The 18,669-nt window shown below is 46.9% G+C and overlaps 1 protein-coding gene across 2 annotated transcripts in view; it reads left to right on the top strand.

The window, feature by feature from the left end:
• The first annotated feature begins 986 nt into the window (after positions 1-986).
• Positions 987-18,669, top strand: part of CCDC149 (coiled-coil domain containing 149) — a 116,231-nt gene continuing 98,548 nt past the window's right edge. Inside the window, exon 1 of one of the 2 annotated variants that reach the window (XM_088836266.1) lies at positions 987-1,394. In XM_088836266.1, coding sequence (XP_088692392.1) covers positions 1,347-1,394 — 48 coding nt within the window. In that variant the 5' untranslated portion in view covers positions 987-1,346. The remainder of the gene's footprint in view (positions 1,395-18,669) is intronic. The other variant, XM_055435314.2, reaches the window with a different exon arrangement.

Below are 18,669 nucleotides of genomic sequence, written 5' to 3'. Positions count from 1 at the left end.
TTGGCTGCGGTGCATTCACAACTGTAAAATGGATTCACAGCTTCTCAACCTATATGCTCATTTCCACAGGCAGCGCTTCTGAAAGTATGGAAAGCTCACTGCTGGTCCTGGTTCAGGTCAGGATTTTAGGTGACTGGGGAAAACCACCTCCAATAATACTGACAAGAGATGTATGAAGAATCCCCTGCTCTCTGTAATTCCCTTTTAGTCCTTCCACTTATGAGAAAGTCTCAGTTTGATGCCACTGTTTTCAACATCTCTTTTGATACACATTAAGCATCATGGACTGTGAAGAAAGCTGATTGCTGAAGAATTGATGCTTTTGAACTGTGGTGCTGGAGAAGACTCTTGAGAGTCCCTTGGACTGCAAGGAGATCCAACCAGTCCATTCTAAAGGAGATCAATCCTGGGTGTTCATTGGAAGGACTGATGCTAAAGCTGAAACTCCAATACTTTGGCCACCTCATGCGACGAGTTGACTCACTGGAAAAGACTCTGATGCTAGGAGGGATTGGGGGCGGGAGGAGAAGGGGACGACAGAGAATGAGATGGCTGGACGGCATCACCGACTCTGTGGACATGAGTTTGAGTGAACTCCGGGAGTTGGTGATGGACAGGGAGGCCTGGCGTGCTGTGATTCATGGGGTCGCAAAGAGTCGGACACGACTGAGCGACTGAACTGAGATGAAGCATATTCAGAGCTTTAGCTTCTATTTAGAATTCACTGCCGTTTTATTTTCAACATTTTTATTTGTGTTTTATTCATGACAGCTGATAATTCAAGAAATAAATAGAAACAGACATTAGTAACTTAAAAAACTACGTTGAATATATAATAACACGTAATTCACTCATCCATAGGTTGGACAAATATTTGCAGGGCACCTACTGTGTGACAGGCCCTGTACCCAAGGTTGATCAGAGAAGGAGGCAACCCCCTGCCCGAGTGGGGCTTACATTCTAGTGGTGGGAGCCGTGCTGGTGGTCAGGGAACGGCTGGATTTGGGGATTCACTTCTTGTAGGGGGAAGCCGAGCCGCCTCCCCCCTGGAGAGCGGTGGTCAGGAGTTTCCCGCGGGCTGGGGCGCGGGGCGCGGGAGCCGGGGCTGCGCGGGCCTGCCCGCGGCCCGCTCGGCGGTGGCGGTGGCCGGGCGCCGGGCCTCGGCTCCTCCTCCTCTTCCTCCCGCGGAGGCTGACGTTGAGTCAACAGCGCGGGCGGCCCCGGGAGGCGGCGGCGCGGTGGCTCGGAGGTGCGGGGCCCTCTCGGGGCCGCGCGGGGCCCGGGCGGCGACGGCGGCGGAGGAGGGCGGCGTCAGAGAGGCCGGCCCTCGCCGGGAGGAGAAGGCCATGAACGGCGACCGGACCGAGAGCGACTGGCAGGGGCTGGTGAGCGAGGTGAGGCCGAGGCGCCGGCCGGGCGGGGTGGGCCAGGCCGAGCGGCCGCCGGCCCCGAGCCCACGCCCCCCGCCCCCGGGGGCCCGAGCCGGGCGGGGACTCGCGGGGGCACGCGCACCCCCCGGCCTCGGCTCGCTGCCCCCGCGCGTCCTGCGAGGTGCGCGGCTCCTCCCGCGCTTCCCCGTCTGCCCGGGCGCCACTTTCTCCCATGACAGCTGGTGCCAGCCTGAGGGGAAGGCCCTTCCCTCTGGGCAGGGCTTGGCCCTGGATTGGAGAGAGCAGCGCGGATCCGGGAGTGGGAGCCAAGCCCCACCTGCCTTCTCGGTTACCGCTGTTTTGGAGCCAAGCGATTGGACGCCCAGTGCCGAAGCGGAGAGGTGGTGCTGGGCGGGTGAATCCGGGTGCTGAGACCGGGGAATCACCTGCGGCGGAGGTTTGGGGGAGGGGGAGGAGATTCCGTAGGGCCCTCCGTAGCCGTCATTCATTCGGGTTCAGTTCAGTCGACACATATTTACCGTGGGCCACCTTTGCGTAAGGTGGCTGCTGCTAAGTCGCTTCAGTCGTGTCCGACTCTGTGCGACCCCATGGACTGCAGCCTGCCAGGCTCCACCGTCCATGGGATTCTCCAGGCAAGAGTACTGGAGTGGGTTGCCATTGACTCTCCAGGAAGGTGGCTGGCTGTTTATCAAAGGAGTGATGCACGGGTGCAGAACTCAACTCGATTTGTGGAAGCAGAGAATGCCCTGCACCCCGAGCCGCCGCCCCCCGCCCCACTGCCCCTCAAAGATTTTGTCATAAACACCCCTGGGGTCGGCATTTGAGCTTCTATGAGATTTCCCCTTCAACTCACTCTAAGAATTTTGGGGCCTGGAAGTGGGCTGCCTGACTTCTCCAGGTGAGAGCGGGTTGCTGAGGTCTCACTGGTTTGCTTCCCCTGACTTAACCGTTATTTGTGATGGCATAGTCATGTACCCAGCCATGCTGATGATCTCCCAGCAATTTTCCCTTCTTTCCCTCCTGAGGACCATCCCCACCGGCACGACCAGCTTGGGCCTTCTTTTTCTTAATCCTGCTGTGTACCAGTTGGGGTGTAATGGTTTGCTGTCTTCCTTTCTTGAGTATTGGAAGGGAAAACTGGTACCTTATTTCTCCTTTAATCATTTCCTGGGCCTCCAGCTCAGTCTAATAACAGTATTTAATGTCTAGTGTGCAAAACATTGTGTTTCTGAAGAGGAATGGCCTGTCATAGCTTCTCCCCTAGTTTAGCTTGCCCACTCTTAGTCTGTAAGTAATAGCTACACAGTATTATGATACATTGCCGTGCATTCTGTCTGCATCTCCTCTGTCAGGGGACAGAGACTCTGGAGATCTCTCTTGGCCCATGGAGAATCAGACCCAGTGGTGGAAGAAGCTACTGGAGGAAAAAGAGGTGGTTCTTCTTGGAAGTCTAGTCCTGAGCTCTGAAATAGCAGAATGTTCACTACTCCAGCAAATACTTGTAGAATAGAATGACTGTTAGGAGTCAGGTACATTGCTCTGTATTTGGAATGCGGTGACCAAGAAAACAGACAACTCCTTCTGCCCTCAGAGAACTCCTGAAGCGTATAGTATAGTGTGGGAAGAGTGTCACACCCCAAACACTGCTGCTGCTGCTAAGTCACTTCAGTCGTGTCCGACTCTGTGTGACCCCATAGACGGAAGCCCACCAGGCTCCCCCGTCCCTGGGATTCTCCAGGCAAGAACACTGGAGTGGGTTGCCATTTCCTTCTCCAATGTGTGAAAGTGAAAAGTGAAAGTGAAGTCGCTCAGTCGTGTCCTACTAGTAGTGACCCCATGGACTGCAGCCCACCAGGCTCCTCTGTCCATGTGATTTTCTAGGCAAGAGTACTGGAGTGGCTTGCCATTGCCTTCTCCGCCCCAAACACTAAGAGACCCTAAAAGGTGGAATATGAAGGATGTGAGACCAAAGAAGGAAGTACTTCCTGGCACGGCTGTCCTGGATCCAGGACGCCTCTACCTTGCACCGACCACATGGTATTGCAGCCTTCTCGTCTCCCCACTAGGCTATGTGTTTCATTTGGCTTTGTTCCAGGTGCCTACACACTGAGCTCCATACACAGTAGGTCCTCAAAAGTATACTTGCAGAATAAGTCAAGATCCAGAAAGGGGTCTTTCCAGAGTTTTCCTGCCTGTCCTAGCTGTGTATCTCCAGGACACTTGCCATCTTGCCTTCAGACATTTATTACAGCTAAGGACACGGAGGACACACAGCTTGGGTCTGTGGGGTGTGAAAGTGAATGCAGAATGCTTCCCAACTTCGTAATAGCCAAAAGCTGTTCCTTGAGTCCATCCACCATGTATAAGGTAGAAATTAGTTCTTATTTTACAGGTAAAGAAACTGTGACTCAGACAGGCTAAGGAACTTGTTCAGAGCCTCACATCTGAAGGGGGCAGAATTTGATCTGTTTGACTCCAGAGCTCAGAATCACTAGGCCACGCTTTGTGTCTTAATCACCAGTTCATCTGTGTGTATCTTCGCCTAGATGGTAGGTTCTCGAAGGGAGGGCTCTGTGTCTTGTTCATCTTTGAATCCTCAGCAGTTGGATAAGTATTGCTGAGAGTACGATCTACAGATTATCAGAGGCATTTTGAGAACAAAGAGTACAAACAGTCACTGGAATTTATTGGGGGTAATGCAAGTTTCTGGGTCTCTCCCCAGATCCAGTGTAGCGTGTTGAATTGTATTCTTTCCACCATGGATATATCTAAGTCTTAATGTCCCAGTAGCTGTCATAAGACCTTTTTGGAAACAGGGTCTTTGCAAATAAAATCAGCTAAGGATCCCAAGCTGAGATCATCCTGGATTTAGGAATGGCTCCCAAGTCTAAAGACTAGTGTTCTTAGAATAGAGACACAGAGCTGCAAGGCAGAAGGTTGTGGGGAAGCAGAGACACACAGAGAGGAAGCCCTTGTGAAGATAGAGGTAGAATGGGGAGCGGGGCAGTGAGAGCCCAGGGATGCCAAGACTGCCAGCAGCCACCAGGAACTAGAGGAGGCTTGGAGTAGGTTGTCCCTCAGAGTCTCCAGAAGGAACCAGTTCTGCCAACACCTTGATTTTGGACTTCTGGCATCCACAATCATGAGAGATACATTTCTGTGTGAGAAGCCACCCAACTTGCAGTGATCTGTTATGGCAACCACGGGAAACTACCTTACTGCATGAAAGTGCCAGGGCTATAGCCCCCAAATCTGCTTTTCTCACAAACAGGGCTCCCCAGGTGTTTCCCTGACCATTTCCTGTGCATGGGTGTACACTGAGTCTGGTGTGGAGACATCGTCTGGGACTCACACAAGTAGGATTCAAAGAAGAGTGTGGTCAATGGGTGGGACTTCCCTAGTGATTCAGTGATAAAGAATCCTCCTGTCAGTGCAGGAGACAGGGGTTCAATCCCTGGGTCAGGAAGATCCCCTGGAGGAGGGCATGGCAACCCACTCTAGTATTTTTGTCTGGGAAATCCCTTGGACAGAGGAGCCTGGCGGGCTATAGTCCATAGGGTCGCAGAGAGTCAGACATGACTTAGTGACTAAACAACAGCTACAATGGTCAGTGTCTAGTGGTTTTGAAAGTGACTTTGGAAGCCATTGGGAGGAACTGGGGAAGACGTCACCAGACACGTGACCCAGATCAAATGGGCTTTTGACGGGTGCCCATCTATTTCTGCAGATATCCCTGGTCCTGCCTCCTGCCCTGAGTCCACACCCCATCGCCCTTCCTGCCCAGGGCTCTGTGCGCTCTTTCAATCAGTTTGCTTCCTCAGTTTGCCTCTAGAAAGCAGTTTTCATTTAAATGACCCTATAGAGATCAGTTTTATTTTCATATTTTCAGTATAACAAGCTGAAATTACAGCCTTCTCTCAGGCCCTGAAGTAAACACGGCCATGCATGTGAAAGAAGCGTGGCTGCTGTTCTGTTCTGGAAATTAAATGTCTGGGGAGGGGGAAACCGTCTTCTCATCACCACCTGAGGTGAGCTTTCAAATCAAGAGGACATCTTGAAATGCAGTCGTGCAGACAATCCATAACTTTATTTCTAAGATAAAAATCCTGGTCATCTGTCAGCCGGCTGCCCTATGATAAACCATGCCCAATTCAGTTTTGCTGTTTGAATTTGGGTTAATTAATTAGATAGCAATCAATCCTGTATTCCTTGAGCATGTTATGTATTCAGTGACTGGGTGTGTGTGCTCAGTCACTCAGCCCTGTCTGACTCTTTGCAACCCCATGGACTGTAGCCCTCCAGGCTCCTCTGTCCATGGGATTTCCCAGGCAAGAATACTGGAGTGGGTTGCCATTTTCTCCAGGGGATCTTCCCAACCCACAGATCAAACCTGCATCTCCTGCATCGGCAGGTGGATTCTTTACCACTGAGCTACCTGGGAATCCCTGTTAACCCTGGGCCTCTACCCAACGTTGAGCCACTGACATTTGGGGTAGAGAAGTAGAAGAGGATTACAGTCTGAGCCTGTGGTTAAGGGTGTGACTTTGGGGCTTGTTTGTTAACTGAGATCTGGACCTACATCATGACTCTACTTCTTTCTTGGTGCAAATGGTCAAAAATCCAACCAAAGGAAGTTTAGCTCAGAAGGAATTTATTGACTAATATTGTGGGTTGAATAGTGTCCCCAAAAGATATGTTCAAGTCCTATCCCCTTCCCCCAGTCCCTGTGAATGTGACCTATTTTGGAAATAAGATCTTTGCAGACATAATCAAGTTAAGATGAAGTCATTTGAGTGGGCTCCTGATCCAATGACCAGTGTCTTTGTAAGAAGAAGGAAATTGGAGTGCAGAGATGTACAGAGAGAAGATGATGTGAAGACAGAGGAAGGAAAGCTGTGTGATGACAGAGGCAAAGGTTGGAGTTATGCTGCTACAAGCCAAGAAATGCCAAAGAATGCTGGCAGCCACCCGAAGCTAGGGAAAGGCAAGGAAGGGTCTTCCTCTAGAGTCTTACTGGGGAGCCTGGCACTTCCTACACCTTAATTTTAGTCTTCTGACCTCCAGGACTATCAGAAATTAATTTATGCTGTTTCGGGCCACCCAGTTTATGCAGTTTGTTAACAGCAGCCTCTAGCAAACTAATACAGCTGACACGAATAATCATTCCAAGATGGTGTGGCATGGGGCACAGCTGGATTCAGCGCTCAGACTACTCAAATGGATGCTTTCCCTCCATCTTTGGGTCTGCTTGTTGCCTGGTATCACCCTCCCACCCTTCAAGTCCAGAGGGAGAGACAGAAACTCTCATGCCAGAGGTCCCATAAAAACTCAGGAATCACTCCCTTTGAACCCACTTATATCCCTCACCTGCCCTGGGAGAAGTTGCTCAGGGGTGTAATGATCTGTCTGGGGTCTGCAGTTATACATGGGGCCCTGCCCAGGCCACTTGGACTGTGAGTGGATTGGGGTAGTGGGACTGTTTGCCAAAAGAAAGGTAATGGGTGTTGATAAAATCACCACATCGTGCAACTCCTCCAAGTCTCATTTTTCTCATCCTTAAACAGGATCATAAAGTACATGCCATGTAGGAGCTCTTATTGTGAGGCTCCAATGAAATCATGCTTGTTAGTGCTTTGCTCTCTTTGTCAAGCAGTAAATGTTCAGCAAATATCAGTATAGTGAGGGTGGACCTCAGGACACCAACTTAGATGTTCATGAAACAGAAGCTTCTTTATTTTGTTATAACATTTTAATTTTGATTACAAGCTCCCTTTGGAAGGGGAGTGGAAACATAATCTGGATTGGAGTCATGCCTCTTCCTGAACTTATATTTGAGTTCTAGAGGAAGTTAGTAGTATTTAGCCATTAAGTAGTGTTTACTAGCATATCACCCCATGGGCAGGAGTGGTGGTATGGAGGAGAACACATCTGGTCTAGCTGTTTTTGTTTAGCCACACTTTCCTTCTTTCGGTCTAGTATCTGGTCCCTGGTCATTGTTGATCACTGTTGTGTCCTCCCTTGTTCCCCTTTTCTGGCCCTTTGGTGTCTGTCCCACACCCATGCTGCCCGGGTGAGTGAAGAGCAGGGTGGCATACTGCTCCTTCACTGCTCTGGGCATGGGCAGCTTTGCTTTCTTGCCCAAGGTGGGTAGCTTTGATCATGTTCTGCTGTCCCTGAATCACTTCTGAACTGAGGAAAACTTTGAGAAGCAATGGTGCAATTTTCTGTATAGACATAGCACACCACACCAAGCTGGTTCCAGGGAATTGGGGATTATTTTTACTTCCTAAGAAAGAAGAGTGTATTTGTTAGGGTAAAATCTAACCACTTGAAAAAGATACCTACTCGCCAATGATATTTAGGTCTTTTTTGTGTTACAGTATGTGGTCCAGTCTAGGAGGACAGCCCTGCTCCACGTGTCATTAAAAAACCCAGGTTTCTTCCATCTTGTTTCTCTATTATTTTTTGAGGGGGTGACCCTCAACTGTATAGTGAAAGCTGGGTGGTTGCCATGATTGCCAACCCGTAAGTAGGGGAAAGAGAGAGAGAGAAAGGGGAATCTCGGGGCAAAGGACTTTTAAAATTAGGGATGCTCTGCTTACTTTTCTTTAATTAGGGATCACTTCTCATACCCCATGGCATCCCTGGTGGCTCAGAGGTCAAAGCGTCTGCCTGCAATGTGAAACACCTGGGTTCAATCCTTGGGTCGGGAAGTTGCCCTGGAAAAGGAAATGGCAACCCACTCCAGTATTCTTGCCTGGAGAATCCCATGGACAGAGGAGCTGGGTGGGCTACGGTCCACTGGGTCACAAAGAGTCGGCCACGACTGAGCGACTTCACTTCACTTCTCATACCCCATTGGTCTGAGCATCATCACATGGCTACATCTAGCTGCAACGGAGGCGAGGAAGTGTCATCTTAAGCTGGGTTTACCCAACTTAAATTTGGGAGGGTTCTATTAAAAAGTCAGAAAACACAAACTATAAAAGAAAAAAGAGGATAAAATGGGCTTTATCACAATTTAAAAAAAGTCTACTGTTTGAAAGACTCTGTTAAGAAAATGAAAAGACAGACTGGGAGAAATTTTGTACATAACACATGTCTTATATCCAGAATATATAAAGAACTCTTATAATGCAATAGTAAGAAAACAACCTAATTTTTAAAATGGGCAAAAGAGTTAAACAGACACTTCACTGAAGAAGAGATTCAAATGGCAAAGAAGCATATGAATGGATACTCAGCATTATCAGTCATCAGAAAGATGTAAATTAAAGCCAGAGTAAGATACCACAAGGGTCTTCCCAGGTGGCTCAGTGGTAGAGAATCCTCCTGCCAGTGTAGGAGCCACAGGAAACATGGGTTCAATCCCTGGGTGGGGAAGATCCCCTGGAGGAGGAAATGGCAACTCCAGTATTCTTGCCTGAATAATCCCATGGACATAGGAGCCTGGTGGGCTACAGTCCATGTGGTTGCAAAATAGTCTGACACAACTGAGCGACTGAACACACACACGCAAGATGCTACAATACATCTATTTGAATGAAAAGCAGACACACAAATAAAAAAAATGGAAAAACCAAGTGCTGACAAGGAGGCAGAGTGACAAAAAGTCTCCTACATTGCTAGAGAAGTATGAAATGGTACAACCACTTTGGAAAACAGTTTTGTAAGTTCTCGTAAAGTCAAATCACACCTAACCCAACAACCCAGCAATTCTGCTCCTAGATGTTGATCCAAGAGAAATGAAGACACATGCCCACACAAAATCCTATATGTGAATGTTTATTTCAATTTTATTATAATTGCTGAAAACTGAAAACAACGTCCGAAACTAGTGAGTGGATAAATTGCCACATCCGTGTCATAGAATCCTGTTTAGTATTAAGATGGAACGGACTACTGACGCATACAAAAACATGGCAAGTAAAAGAAGACAAAGACTCAAATGCCCTGGCTGTAACATTCCACTAATATGAAGTTCTTGAAAAGGCATGACTAAGAAGACAAAAAAGCCAATCAGTGGTTGCCGGAGCCTGGAGTGGGTGAGCAGACTGACTGCAAAGGAACATGAGGCAGCTTTTTGAAGTGATGAACATAGTCTATGCCTTGGTTGTATTGATGACTGGATGACTATATAAGTTTGATAAAATTCGTAGATCTGTATGCCTCAAAAGAATGATTTTTTCCTCTATGTAAATATTACCTCAATAAACCTAAATCTTTCAAAGGAGGGGGGGAATGGATATTCAAGACAGCTATTGCTGTAGAGAGATTTACTAATTCCCCACTTAGCACATTTCTGTCACAACTAGTTATGCGCACCCCACCTCCAGCACACCTCAGTCCTGCTGTTCTTACTCTGTTCTCCCCACACCAGGGTGATTAGTGTTCATTCTCAGACACTCACTGATATCCAGGCTCTCTCCTCCCTTGCACTCTGTCTGCCTTTTCTCAACTGGAGATCTTTTCTAGTCTTTTGGAGGACCGTGGGGGATGGAGAAACTGGAGAGACTCTTCTGTGCTCTGGGTCTTAAGGCTCAGGCTTTCTAAGTTGAAAAAAAGCAAAGTCGGTTGCTTTGCTTCCAGTGTTCTGCTGAGTGCTCTCGTCCTTGGAACATGAATGCGGAATGTCTGGCTTTTGAGAGGGAGAGGGATATGTGGGGAGAAAAGGGGGAGGAGTTACAGGAATTTGAGGCAAGGTGGATAGAGTATCATTTAATATTTCAAAGCGTCATTCATATTTATATTATTATTAAACGAAGAAGCAGCGCACAATAATGAACAGTTGATCTTAGATGCATATACAGGCAGTTGGTGAGGCTTGAAGAAGTGGGAAAAATCTTAAAGGAGAATTGGAACTGGGTCCTTCACCTTTGAGCGAAGAGGGCGTGGGCGAAGGTGAGGAAGCAGACCTGAGCACTGAACTGGTGGTCGACCTTTGAGGAAATGATCCAGATAAAGGCTAAAACTAGTGCATTGAGGTATAGCAGAAATGGAGGTTGGACGGCCTGAGTAGACTTCAAAAGCAAGACAGAAGGGTGTGCTCTGATGTAGCTGGCAATAGTCACTGAAAGTTTTTTTAGCTAGAGTGTAAGTTGATGAAAATACTTGGGAAAGATCTGTTTCCACTGAACTCAACAATCACTGAGCCTTTGTCATTCACAAGGCACTGTGCCAGGCAGTAAGGATATAAAGACAAGTTTGGTAGCTGTCCTCAAAATCAGGGGAAGATAAGTGGACATGAGCTACATCTAATCTTTTCTGTCACCATCTATATTCCCAATTACCCCTATTGCACCTAAGTCATACCATGTATCATATGGTTCTTTAACCAACCTTTGACTCGCCTCTCTCTCCACTGGACCCAAAAGATCTTGAACTCCTTGAGGGTAGGGACCATATGTTATTGTGACCTTAGCACTTGCCACTGGACCTTGCCCTTTGTAGATACTCAATGAAAGTAGAATACGTGACTGCTTAGATATTTGAATAAATAAAGTGGTAAGAGGATACAGCATCAGTGAGGATTAGAGAAAAAGGGATGTCTATGAGATAGATTTTAAAGGAAGATACATACAGGATTTCATAGCCAGGTTGGTTGGCAAGATGCAATAGAACAAGTCCAAGATGACCCTCAAGGTGTGGCTAGAGAGTGGTGGTGCTGGGTGTGAGTGACCAGCTCTGGTGAGAAGTGGACATGTTCCATTTAGAACTCTGCATTGTTCTGAGCTTCCTGGGGGTGCTTGAACTCCTGCAAGGCAAGCTTAGTGCTTCCTGGGAACATCTTTGATGAGCAGCTATCTTCCTAGTGGCAGGCTAATTTCAGAGTAAGTTTATTAAAATTAGCATGTGGGGGAAAGTGAGTACAACTGCTATTTTTAACTGATAGGATTCATGTTCTCTCCTGTGCAGGGAAATTCGCATCTGTGCTTCTAAAATTGACAATTTCTACTCTTATTATGTTTAAAAAAAATTAATTTAGTGACTTTCACATTGAATAAAATACATTGGCTGAAGATTAGAAGACTTTGGCTAGTCCCTGAATGAAAAATAACCAGAGCGAACAAGGTTTCTTACCCACTGCCTGGTTTTCCACCAATAAAACCATAGTGGGGCTTTGGGTACTTCCTGGTAGAGGACTTTGTGTAGTTGTGAGTGTGCATCTCTGTCTGGTCCTTCAGGGAAAATGGCACCAGTAGTAGTAGATACCTGGTACACAAGGAACACAAACCCTTAGCAGATGTTTTATTTTGAAGTGTTCCTATTTTTATTTCCCCTCTTCTAGTCTACTTTATTTCCATTATCTTATAGTATCCATCCTACTGTAACAAACATCTTAAGTTTGTTCAAGATAGCAGATCTTTTTCAAGCCAATATACCTTCTATACAACTAGCCTATTAAGCTACCTTAAAAAAGATGCCTCACCAGGTCCTCTTACTCAACGAACTTCAATGGATCCCCATTACTGGGTATCTGAGACCCACCCCAAACTGGTCTTGACCTATCGTTCCAGCCTTCTTCCTCAGTTTTCCTCATAGATTGGCTGTTCCAGCCAAAGTAATCTATTCTCTGTTCTGACTTTTGCCTTATTATCCTGACCTCAACTGGGTAGGTCTTCCACTTCTTCCCTTCTGACCGAAGACAGCCTTTATCACTCCTCCAAGGTGGGATAGATGCCCACAGCCCTCGTAAAATCACCCATGACCATCCAAGCTTGAAGTGAGCTCTTCATCATTTTGCCTTTTGTAGTACAGGTTACAAACCGCTCATGTAGAACCGCCAGCTCCCTGAGAAAGGAAAGGCCCTTCTCTGTATGTGGATCTTAACTCTTACACAAGTTAGTACGCCCCTAAGAGAAGGAACTGTGCCCACCTGTGCTGAGGTAGAAGACTGGAGCTCTGAAATGATGAGGCTTGATGCTTTGGCTCAGGAGGTGCAGGACCTGAGTGAGGATACTGAGAGAGCATCCCTCAGTGACCTAGTTCTGGCCCATTTGTCGGGCCTCGGCTTTGGTTTCACATTCTCCTTTATGGGGAGAGATTCACGGACGTGCCTGCCCACCGAGTTTATTGCTGACAGACATACAGGTGTGTGTGGGGGTGTCATTGACATCAGGATGGATCCATCACTGTGTTAGATTGGTCAGTTGGCATGTTAGCATGAAAGAAGAATGAAACACGGCCCAGGGGCATTTCAGTGGGACAGGTGGATCACAAAGGAGAAGGTAAGCATTCAACGTAGCAGACGCATAATTAACACTGTTGTGGGCAAAGCCTTGTGCTCTCCTGGGAAATTCATTTAGATTAGGGGATTAAGAAAGGTTTTTGATGAGGGTGACTCTGGGACCAGAAAGGTTGGTAGGATTCCTGTAAGTGGAAATGTAAAGAAAAGTTTCTAGGCAGAAGAAATGGAGATAGTGTGCTGAGGTGGTAAAACACAGGGCTTGTTTGGGAAATCCCAGATATCTTTTTCTGATTAGAGACACACATCAGGTACTGTTTGTTGGGCTGACCTTGAATGCCCAGAGAGTTCCGGGGGTCCTAAGTGGCCTTCATTCTGAAGACAACTCGATGGGCATGACTGTACACCTTGAAAGGGGAGAGCTTGCCAGTGGTTGAAGGTTGAGCAGGGCCCACGAGGCCCCCGGGACACCCACCTGCACCTGGAAGGCATATTTTTCTGCTTTGATTGTTGTTGTTCAGTCGCTCAGTCATGTTCAGCTCTTTGTGACCCCACGGACTGCAGCACACCAGACTTCCCTGTCCTTCACCATTCCCTGGAATTTGATCAAACTCTTGTCCATTGAGTCGGTGATGCCATCCAACCATCTCATCCTCTGTCATCCCCTTCACCTCCTGCCTTCAATATTTCCCAGCATCAGGGTCTTCACATGAGGTGGCCAAATTATTGGAGCTTCAGTTTCAGCATCAGTCCTTCCAATGAACATTCAGGGTTGATTTTCGTTAGGATTGACTGCTTTGATACAATTCCTTAATAAGGACTCTGTGCCACCTTTTCTACTAACCCCTCATGGCCCAGGTTCTTGTTTACTCTTCCTGAAATGTTTGCAACACCCTCTACGATCATCTTTTTTCCATGCAGTTACTGGAGTTGTCCTTCCAAGCCCTGAAATGATTTACCACTCCTTTGCCTAGAGTTCTCTGATGGCTTTCTAGGGTCTGTGGAGTGAGAGGCATTTCTTTAGGTGATCTCCGAGGGCCTACTCTCTTCTCATCTTCAGTAGCTGCTCTGTATCCCTAGGCCACCACTGGCCCCAAACTTTACAGAACTCCTATTCCCAGAGTATTCCATGCCCTGAGGTATCTCTAAGCCTTTGCTTGTGTCCAGAGGTTACCTCCTACTCACACTTTAAGGCCAGCTCAAATGTCATAACCTCCACTTGAATCTCCTCCCTTCTGTGGATCTCAAGAGACTGAGAAGTGAATGATGGTATGTTTCAGTTGGGAAGACAGTGTGGGAGATGGTGAGCAGGATAAGAAGGTAAGGCAGTGCGGTTCTTGAGGATAGGGACCTTTGGAGGGGTGAGTGGTCACGTGATCCTTGGCAGGTACTTGTGGAAGGAAGGAGGGGATGGAGGGTAGGAATGAAGGAGGGAAAGACAGTTCACCTTGCCATTTTCCACATTCTCTCTGAAGCCAGCTCTACTTGCCTGCTGGTGTACCCCACTTCCAACCTCTCCCCAGGCTGATCGTGGTCTACATGGCCAGCAAATGCCTGGTATTCTGGGCAGTTTGCTGTCTCAGGCTGCAATGGCTTATGTAGGTCATCAAGCTCCGCCACTATGTAACTACATTGTTGTCGTTCAGTCGCTAAGTGGTATCCGATTCTTTGCAGCCCCATGGACTGCACCACACTAGACTTCCCTGTCCTTCACTGTCTCCTAGAGTTTGCTCAAACTCATGTCCATTGAGTTAATGATGCATAGATATGTAGCTCCGTGGTCTTAGACAAATCTGATTTGTCCAGACCTCAGTTTCTCTGGATTACAATGAGGACAATAATACCTGCCTTGTGCCTCTCACCTAAGATGAGGATAAAGTGAGATGATGTACATGAGAGTGTGTTTTATTTTTAAAGTCCCCCCACTTTCTACAGCCAAGGAGGTGGTTCTGTCCTTGCCTTGGCTTTAGGAAAAGCCTTCCCAGGGCTCCAGAGATGCTTCAGCAGAGGGTGGTGATGTGTCAGCTGCTGGCTGTCAACATGATGCCATTGAAAATTCATATTGATGGAGCACAGGTTGACATACTGCTTGCTCTGCCATCTGCAGACCCCACGACCAAGGCAATATTGGAAGTGGCAGTGATGGGAGTCTCTTTTATTTAAGCCAGTTCCAATTTGCTTTTTAATTTGCTCCAGACTGGTGAGTGCTGTTGGGGTCAATCTGTAACCTCTTCTGCTTTCCCGACAGTCTCTAGCTCTGCCAGGCCTCCTACCATGTTTTCAGGCTGCTTCATCGATTCCCGGGCAACTTCCGTTCTGTGGCCTCTTCTGTGCTTGCCTTATTCATCTTCTGCCTTTGCACCCTTCTCACTCCCCTCAGTTCAGCCTCCTGTTGACCACTCTACCTTCCCTGTTTCCTGGGGTTTTGAATAAGCCTCATATTCAGCTGATTTCAGTGCTCAAGACAGCGTGTGTGCCCAGTCGTGCAGTCATGTTTGATTCTTTGGGACCCCATGAACTGTAGCCCAACCAGGCTCCTCTGTCCATGGGATTTCCCAGGAAAGAACACTGGAGTGGGTTGCCATTTCCGTCTCCAGGGAATTTTCCCGACTCAGCTATCAAACCCGTCTCCTGCGTTGGCAGGTTAATTCTTTACCACTGAGCCACCTGGATCCCTCAAGATTCAGTACTTGCTCACAAATAACTAGCAGTCGGCTCCCACCCTGGATTCTTGCAGGTGTCTTCCTGCCTCCTGCATCTCTTTCTGCCTTTCCTTCTCGTCCATCGTGCCTGGTCAAGAGTCTGGAAGCAGGACCATGATCCCTACCTTCCTCGCTTAGAGCCCTCCACGGCCCTGTTAGTTCTGCCTTTGGCTCAGACTCTGTTGTCATTTGAAGCCTTTCTTACTTTCATCCAAACCAAGCCTTTTTTACATTTCTCCTTTTCATGTGGCCTATTAGTAGAACTGGCAAATATAACTACTTTGGGGTCTTTGTTCAAAGCCTGTGTTTCCATGCCCTTGGCCTTTATTCAGGTCATGCCTTCTGCCTGGAACTCTTGTTCTCTCACTTCTCCTCACTCCACTTTCAAGGTTTGGTCACAACCACCTTGACCCTGAACTAACAGGTCTTTTGCCTTCTGTGATGCCAAGCATCTAGACACACGTCTGTGACCGCTGTCTCCCTGGCTGCCTCACACTGGAGTTGTTTTGGTACATACCTTGCCTCCAGCCTGGAGTTACCCAGTTAGGAGGGGTAGATTCGGTTTTGAATTTCCCACTGTGTGCAGAACAATGTGCTGCACATAATGAATAAATCTTAAAGAGATGACAGACCCTGTGGATTCTCAGCTGATATTTGAATTGAAAAACTACTGGGTTAAAATAAGGATATCCTTTTTTGTTTGTCAGAATAACATTCTTATCTCTTTCTCTCTGCCTCCCCTTATCTCCATTTGGTCTCACAGGCCTTCTGACTCAAAATTTATCAGTAGATTGTGATCTTTTAAAGGTAGTAAGTCAAATCTCCTTTTAATAAGCTCTAAGGGATTTGTGAATCTACTAGAAGTCAGTTCTTCCTCCCACCTTCCCTTCATTTTCCTCCTTTCTTCCAACTGGAATTTTATTCTATCAGATATATTGCTTGAAAAGAGTCAGGCAGAACCTGCAGGTGGGAAATCATTTGGTTATAAAGAGCTACTTTCTGTAATGGACTCTGACCTGTTCTATAGTGTATCTTAACAGAGGCCAGCCTTTAACTCTGCTCTGGACTGGAATTTAAGTTTGTTCCTAGGTTATTTGCCACCCACAGTTGACTCTCATGCAAAAAAATTGTGTGATTTGTGTGTGTGTGTGTGTGTGTGTGTATGTCTGTGTGTGTGTACCTATGGCCATCTTCTTACCACAAGAAGTAGTAAATGAAAGTAATTCCTTACATTTGTCTTTCCTCCACTAATATTTAAAGAAGATTAACTATGTAACAGGCCCTTTAGGGATACAAAATCCAACATGATGTTGTCACCTTCCTCTATATTCCTAAATCAATTTCTTGTTACCACTTTATCAATTAGAATGATCAGGGGGTAACGTCTTTATAGATGAAGAAAGAGAAATTCAGATTGATTATGAAATGTTCAGAAATTTAGTCATTCTTTTTGGTCTCTCAACAAGAAGCAAGCACTTGGAGCTAGACTTTTAAACTGAAAAGTTATAAGGTTTTTCCTCTGGGAGCCTTGGGTTCAGATCTTCTCTACATTCATGCCAGCTGACCTAGCTCTAAACCTAAAAATCTGAGCTAAAAAAGAGACATTTGGGGTCTAGCTCCAGGCCCCTGACAATACTTCAGTTTAGGCTGGAAGTTGAGCTAACATGGTGTCAGGAGACCTACAGCTGTAACCACATCCTGAAGTACAGGCAGGACATCTCCTTTGTTCTGTGGACTGCAGGCAGGCATGTATGCCAAGTGACCCAGCCCTGTCGAAGCAATGGCTCCATGGAAATTAGGCGACTCTAACTTCCCACCCCTGCCTGGTCACCCCTATCACAGTGTCCTTCAGCAGTGGCAGGTTTCTGTCCTTGATGGCCTGAATCTGTGAATGAGAAAAGGTTGGGGTCAAAAACTGAGTGGCTAAAGGTATTACCTTAGGTATTACCTAGAGATGGCAAAACTTGGGTAATGAATGTAACTTTAAATATCCAAGTAATATGAGTTCACTGCCCCTCCCCCCACCCCACCAAATTTGGAAAATGTAGGTCAGTCAGTCAGTTCAGTCGCTCAGTCGTGTCCAACTCTTTGCAACCCCATGAAACACAGCACGCCAGGCCTCCCCGTCCATCACCAACTCCCGGAGTTCACTCAAACTTATGTCCATTGAGTCGGTGATGCCATCCAGCCATCTCATTCTCTATTGTCCTCTTCTCCTCCCGCCCCCAATCCTTACCAGCATCAGAGTCTTTTCCAGTGAGTCAACTCATCGCATGAGGTGGCCAAAGTATTGCAGTTTCAGCTTTAGCATCAGTCCTTCCAGTGAACACCCAGGATTGATCTCCTTTAGAATGGACTGGTTGGATCTCCTTGCAGTCCAAGGGACTCTCAAGAGTCTTCTCCAGCACCACCGTTCAAAAGCATCAATTCTTTGGTGATCAGCTTTCTTCACAGTCCAACTCTCATATCCACATATGACCACGGGAAAAACCATAGCCTTGACTAGACGGACCTTGGTTGGCAAAGTAATGTCTCTGCTTTTTAATATACTATCAAGGTTGGTCATAACTTTCCTTCCAAGGAGTAAGCGTCTTTTAATTTCATGGCTGCAATCAGCATCTGCAGTGATTTTGGAGCCCCAAAAAATAAAGTCTGACACTGTTTCCATTGTTCCCCATCTATTTCCCATGAAGTGATGGGACTAGATGCCATGATCTTTGTTTTCTGAATGTTGAGCTTCAAGCCAACCTTTTCACTCTCCTCTTTCACTTTCATCAAGAGACTTTTTAGTTCCTCTTCACTTTCTGCCATAAGGGTGGTGTCATCTGCATAGCTGAGGTTATTGCTATTTCTCCCAGCAATCTTGATTCCAGCTTGTGCTTCTTCCAGCCCAGCGTTCCTCATGATGTATTCTGCATATAAGTTAAATAAGCAGGGTGACAATATACAACCTTGACGTACTTCTTTTCCTATTTGGAACCAGTCTGTTGTTCCATGTACAGTTCTGACTGTTGCTTCCTGACCTGCATACAGGTTTCTCAAGAGGCAGGTCAGGTGGTCTGGTATTCCCATCTCTTTCAGAATGTTCCACAGTTTATTGTGATCCACACAGTCAAAGGCTTTGGCATAGTCAATGAAGCAGAAATAGATGTTTTTCTGGAACTCTCTTGCTTTCTCCATGATCCAGCGGATGTTGGCAATTTGATCTCTGGTGCCTCTGCCTTTTCTAAAACCTGCTTGAACATCTGGAAGTTCACGGTTCACATATTGCTGAAGCCTGGCTTGGAGAATTTTGAGTATGACTTTACTAGTGTGTGAGATGAGTGCAATTGTGCGGTAGTTTGAGCATTCTTTGGCATTGCCTTTCTTTGGGATTGGAATGAAGACTGAC

The sequence above is a fragment of the Moschus berezovskii genome, chromosome 5 (assembly GCF_049115385.1).
Source record: "Moschus berezovskii isolate FMDL1 chromosome 5, NW_MosBer_1.0, whole genome shotgun sequence".
NCBI lineage: Eukaryota > Metazoa > Chordata > Mammalia > Artiodactyla > Moschidae > Moschus > Moschus berezovskii.
Note: the sequence above shows the minus strand (reverse complement) of the source record. Positions and strands in the feature narration are given on the sequence as shown.